Source organism: Echinops telfairi, unplaced genomic scaffold (genome assembly GCF_000313985.2).
Source record: "Echinops telfairi isolate 266 unplaced genomic scaffold, ASM31398v2 ScPeMD7_7468;HRSCAF=8506_0, whole genome shotgun sequence".
NCBI lineage: Eukaryota > Metazoa > Chordata > Mammalia > Afrosoricida > Tenrecidae > Echinops > Echinops telfairi.
In genome coordinates, this window is record NW_022111369.1 from 44,842,592 (window position 1) to 44,848,546 (window position 5,955).

At 38.4% G+C, this 5,955-nt stretch overlaps 1 protein-coding gene across 2 annotated transcripts in view; it reads right to left on the reverse strand.

The window, feature by feature from the left end:
• Positions 1 to 6: 6 nt before the first annotated feature.
• THAP6 (THAP domain containing 6) overlaps positions 7 to 5,955 on the reverse strand; it is a 21,694-nt gene continuing 15,745 nt past the window's right edge. For both annotated transcript variants that reach the window (XM_045284084.1, XM_004703201.2), the window contains one exon: positions 7 to 566. In XM_045284084.1, coding sequence (XP_045140019.1) covers positions 312 to 566 — 255 coding nt within the window. In that variant the 3' untranslated portion in view covers positions 7 to 311. The remainder of the gene's footprint in view (positions 567 to 5,955) is intronic.

Consider the following 5,955-nt stretch of genomic DNA (forward strand, 5'->3'; position numbering starts at 1 on the left):
GTTCTGCTTCAAACTACTGTAGCTACATGGATTTTATTTCCTTAGTCCTGTGGTTTTTTTTCCCTGCTTTTAATGTCATACAGTAGTGTATTTACATTACTGGAGGTCTATAAAACATAACTGTCACAAGTCACACAACATGATAACTAGAAAAATTCCACACTCCTTCAAAACAGTCTTGGCGTAACAACCGTATGCATAATGCTCCCAAGGAATCAAAGCAGCACTTCAACGAGGAGTGTGACTTAGTATGGTAACTGAGGGTTGTCTTCTTGAACCAATGTCAATTTCAGGTAGAATATGAAATTATTTCATAAAATATAATCTTGTTCTACATTCTCTTGACAGTACTCCCAACAGAAAGCGTCTAGTCTATTGGCTGTTTCTTGGCTGATGAGACATTCATCCTGTAAGTCCCTGACTGTCTTCCTCAACGATCTCTGGAATTGTTTTTCTCGGTCTAAGACGTTCTGGAGACTTTCCTTGGCATCCTCTAGCTCGCTGATCACATGATCCAATTTATGCTTCAGCTTCCTTGGACTGTCCATTACACTGTAGCTGTGCTCCTAAAACCAAAAAGATCAAGTTAGTAAGCCATGCAGACACATCGTTAGTTAGATAAAAGCTTTTAACTTAGGCCTCAGCTGTTTATTTATTATGCTTGGAGACAAACTTTTAATTAATTAGTTGCAGTGGTGATGCCTTGGGCTGTGGTCCTCACGGTCAGCAGTTGGAAAGCATCAGCTCTGTGGGAGGAAGGGGGCTTTCTACTCTCGTCACAGGTGAGCTTCTCGAAGCCCACGGGCTTTCCTATGGATCCGCACCGACTCGACAGCGTGCGCTGGGTTTGGGCTTTGGAGTTGATATGTCCAGGCTTAATGAAGACAGGAAGAGGATGGGCTAGAAGCACTATTTACGCTGTTGAAGGTCTTTCTCCTTTCTCCTACGGCTTGGCAAACATGAGGAATACAGAACATTATGGAAGACATGTCTATTTTTCATCTGGGAGTCAATGACTTTAGAACTTTAGTTCCCCAAGGGGGGCTGGAAGTTTAGTTTTCACCTACCAAACTGATTCTCTCGTCAACTTTTCAACCAAGTCATTTATTTTGAGGAATTTTTCGTTTCACAAAAGATGACAGGAAAGGAGCACAGAAGCAAGTCTCCTGACTTGGTATTACAGATCTGGAGAGTTCTCTAGTTTAAAAACATAAAAACAAACAAAAAAGAGCTGTTATACTTACCTGGCTGAGTACTTTCCCCCCTCAATTTGATACTAAAAAAATGAATAATATTGGCATATCTTATCTAGGTACTACTATAAAATAATTCCAAAAGGTTGCCATTTGATATTGTAACGAGTGGAGAAAACTTTTGCTTTCAGCTAAGATGAAGAGTCTGAATTGACCCTGTCACCCAAGAGAATCAAGACCGAAACAAAACACATAAAAAACCATTTTCAGGAAAATGGACATCACATAAGGAAGGCAGTGGCCCCTGAGAGATGTGAAAGGAAGAGCGTGAACCCTACGGTCCTCCATGTGACTGCCTGCCTTGAGCGTGTCTAGGCTACAATGCAAGTAGCCTGTTCGCGTTCTGAGGAGGTCGTGGAGGCTGGAGGTCACAGGACAGTCCACGGAGAGAGAACTCTGGAGGGGTTTAGCAGGTGCCCCTCTAGTGCCCTGCAGGAGATCAGTGCATGCACGAAAGGCCCACCAGAAAAGACTAGGTCTGAGACTACTCACGGAGAACTGGGAATAATGCCTATTCCTACCAGCCAGACTAGGACAGGCTCATTTCCACGGGGCAGTGTGTAGCCTGCCGTATGCACTCGAGTATAAGCCGACCTGAGTATCAGCTGAGGCACCTAATGTTACCACAATAACTGCACTAAAAATGTGCTGAAAAACTCAGCTAATGCACAAGTACATACGGTATACACAAAAGGGTCTTGTCTTACTCATGGAGAAGAGTTAGTCCTGGACAGCAGCATGGCTCTGGTGCTGCCTAACAAAGCACAGGCTGAAAGGTTCAATCTTCTTCTTTTTAAAAAGATTTAGAAATCATTTTATTGGGGACTCTTACATATATTATAACAATCCATACATCCATCCATTATATCAAGTGGACATGTACAAATGTTGGCATCAACAATTTCAAGATATTATATTTCTTATTGAGCCCTTTGATATCAGTTCTTTATTCCCTTTCTTCCCCTACCCTACCACCCCCGAGAACCCTTTATATATTGCTATTATTATTTATACATATCTTACACTGACCATACCATCCCTTCACCTGCTATACTGCTATTCTGCCATTGTTGCTATCTGTTCCCCCTCCCCACCTCCCAACCCCCTTCTTACTCTTACCCCTTTCCTTTCCCTAGCCTCTTGAAATCATTACTTCCATTACTGTTTCTAAGAGGGGTTTTCTATCCTGAATTCTGTATTTTGAAAGCTCTTGTTTGTACTGGTGTATGTACACTGGTCTAACAGGATTTGTGAGGTAGGATTGAGATCATAACAGTGTGGGGAGGAAGGATTAAAGAACTAGAGGAGTGTTGTATGTTTCGTGGGTGCTAAACTGCCCCTTGGATATATCTTCTCTTTCGTGTGGCCCTCTGTGTGGGAATGTCCAATTGTCCACAGATTGGTTCTGGGTCTCTACTTTTATCCTTCTCCTTCACCTCGATGAGGCTGTTTATTTAGAATCAATCTACTTCTAAGTAACTTAACTGTATCCCAGAACAAAAATCAGGAATATAGGGCAAAAATATTTAGCACTCAATAAAGTAAAATATACAATGTATAGCACCCATAATTTACCAAACAAGCAAAGAAACAGGAAAATAAGAAATAAACCGATCAATGTAAACCAACACAAAACTGAACTGTTAGACTTAGCAGACAAAGGAACTAAAGAGTTATTAAAATTGTATGTTAAAAAATTAAGTAGAGACATAGAAGGTATAAAATGACCCTGAAGATGTAAAGGAAGTAATTATAATGTGTGAGATAAAAATATGCTGGGTGAAATGAATGGCAGATTAGATATTTCAGAAGAAACTATTCATGAACATTAAGATATAGCAACAGGAATTATCCAGAATGAATTACAGAGAGAAAAAATTTATAATTTTTTCTGGTCCTCATTATTTAAATAAATTAAAAAAAATTAATTTTCAATATTTTTGTTCTATATTTTTGAGTTTTGCTCTAGGATAGTTTAATTAGGCAGGACCAGGGCAGTGCTGCTGTCTAGGACTAATAATTCTCCATGAGTAAGACAAGACCCTTTTGTATATACTCTACATACATTTAAATATTTTATTTAAATAAAAAAACATTTAATTTTTAAAAGAAAAACAAGAAAATTGGAATGTTGTGGCACAATTTGAATTTATGCACATGCAATTAAATCCCAGAAAAAGAGGACAAAAGTTGGGGAATAAAAAAATATTTGAAGAAATAATACGGTAGTTAAACAAACAAAAAATGAAAACTATAACTCTACAGATGAAGAAACTCAGTAAGTCCTAAGTAACGGAAACATGAATAAAACTAAACCATATTAGCATAATCAAACTAGCCAAAACAAATGAAAAAGAAGTTTATAAAAGCACATGAAGAAAAATAAGACATGTTACAGAATAATAACGGTACATTTGCTATTAAAAATATTGTCAGAATACAGTAACATTTTAATTTATTTACATTTTTAAAGTGCCAAAGCCAAAGCAAAACAAAAAATGCCTGTCAACGTAGAATTCAACACTAAGTGAAAATACCTTTTAAAAATTAAGGTTAAACAATTAGTTGTTCAGACGTACATAACATGAAAGATTTCACAACCAAAATACTCTTATGTGGAGGAATGTTACAGGAACTTCTTTACGCAAAAGAAATGATACCAGATGGAAATATAGATTTACACAAAGGAATGAAAAACTATGAAAGTGGTAACTATATAAGATTTTTTGTTCTTATTAAATCTCTTTAAAAAATAAACTTGTTAAACAAACTAGTGTAGGATTTACAGTTTGTAGAAGTGAAGTGCATTACTATAGGAGAAGAGAGGCTGAGAGGGACATGACATCACTTAACTACAGTCTGTAACAAGTTAAAGAGGTATGCTATAACACAAAAAAGCAAATACTAAAATGATGAAAGTTACAGGCTAATATGTCAAAAAGGATGTAAAATGGAGTCATACATCTAAGACTCAGAACAAAATCATACCCAGTGTGAATGGGGGTGGGGTGGGGGACAGAGTGGAGACCCAATGCCCATCTGTAAACAATTGGACATCCCCTCACAGAGAGGTCACAGGGAAGAGATGAGCCAGTTATGGTGCAGTACAGCATCGATGAAAACACACAACTTTCCTCTAGTTCTTTGGTGCTTCCTTCACCCCACTATCATGACCTCAATTCTACCTTACAAATTGGATTTCACCAGAACATGCACACTGCTACAGATAAGAGCCCGCAACACAGGGAATTCAGGACAGATAAACCCCTCAGCGCCAACAATGAGAGCAGAGATACCAGGAGGATTAGGGGAGGGTGGGGGCAGAAAGGAGGAATCGATCATCAGGATCAACCTGGAAACCCCTCCTCAGGGGAACGAATAATGGAAAAGTGGGTGAGTGGCGACAGAGGACGATATAAGATATGGAAATAATAATCTATAACTTATTAAGGGTTCGTGAGGGAGGGCAGGGGAAGAAATGGCTGATATCAGGGGCTCAGGTGGGAAGAGAATGCTTTGCAAATGATGATGGCAGCATATGTGCAAATGTGCATGACACACTGGATGAAATGTATGGATTGTGATAAGAGATGTAAGAGCTCTCCCCAAAAAGTTTTTGAAAAAAAAAAAAGAGACTCTATCATGGATTAAATCAACTCCCTAAATCAAGTCATATAACCCTTGTTCCTGTGAATGTAGCCCCTTTTGAAAATAGTGTTTCTTAAGAGATATCAGTGCTATAGCAAAGTGTGGTAAAGAAACTACATGCTGCACAGCTATCAGATAAAATAGTTTCTGGTGTCTGAAAGGCTTGTTTCCAAGCAAGCAACTAAGTCCACATGGAAGAAGCACTCCAACATCAGTAATCAAAGGCTTGCAAATCATATAATCAGAAGCTGAAGGAGGAAATAGTATCAGAGCCCAAACTGTGAGATTCTGGTTTGCAGAAGGCTACAGATGACAGTGGGAGCCCAAGATACATTTGTAAGATCTATACAGGAAATAAGCCTGTGATGATTTTCCTCTATACATAATAGGAGGGTAGGCATAAACTGGTTACAAAACAGAGTACACTGGAGAGATGACTACACGAGATCTTACGGATAAACCAACTTGAACAGTTAAAACCTTGTCAACTGATCCCTCCCATACACATTGGGCCTGACCTGGTTTTCAACACTTTGCGTGTTGTTTTTCTTTTCCTTCATATATTGAGGTTTAGCAATGATGTACTTTGTCATTGGGGTAGTCCTCTTGAATTTTTGTGATGTTTTTCTGGTTTTCATGATATGAAACCCTGGATTGATGAACCTATAGAGACAGCAAATAGCATAAGGGTTCCTGGGGGGGAGATACAATGGGGGAAGATGGGGGGTAAAGAGGAGATGATCTCAAGGAGTTCAAGAAGAAAGAGAATGCTCTGAAACGGATTGGTAGCAATTGTACAATACTGTTTGATATGACTGAACTATCGGATGCTATGATATCTGTATTTCCTCCCAATAAAAAGGTTTGGAAATAAAAGAAAAAAAAGAGCCATTAAAACCTATTTAGTTAAAAAAAACCTATTTAATTTATTCAAGAAGGTAGAAAAATGACAAATTGAAACCTACCCATTCAATTATCACATTAAGTGTAAATGGTTCAAATAACCCAGTTAAAAGGTAGAAGTTGATGGGTGGCAATGGAGTGACACATACCA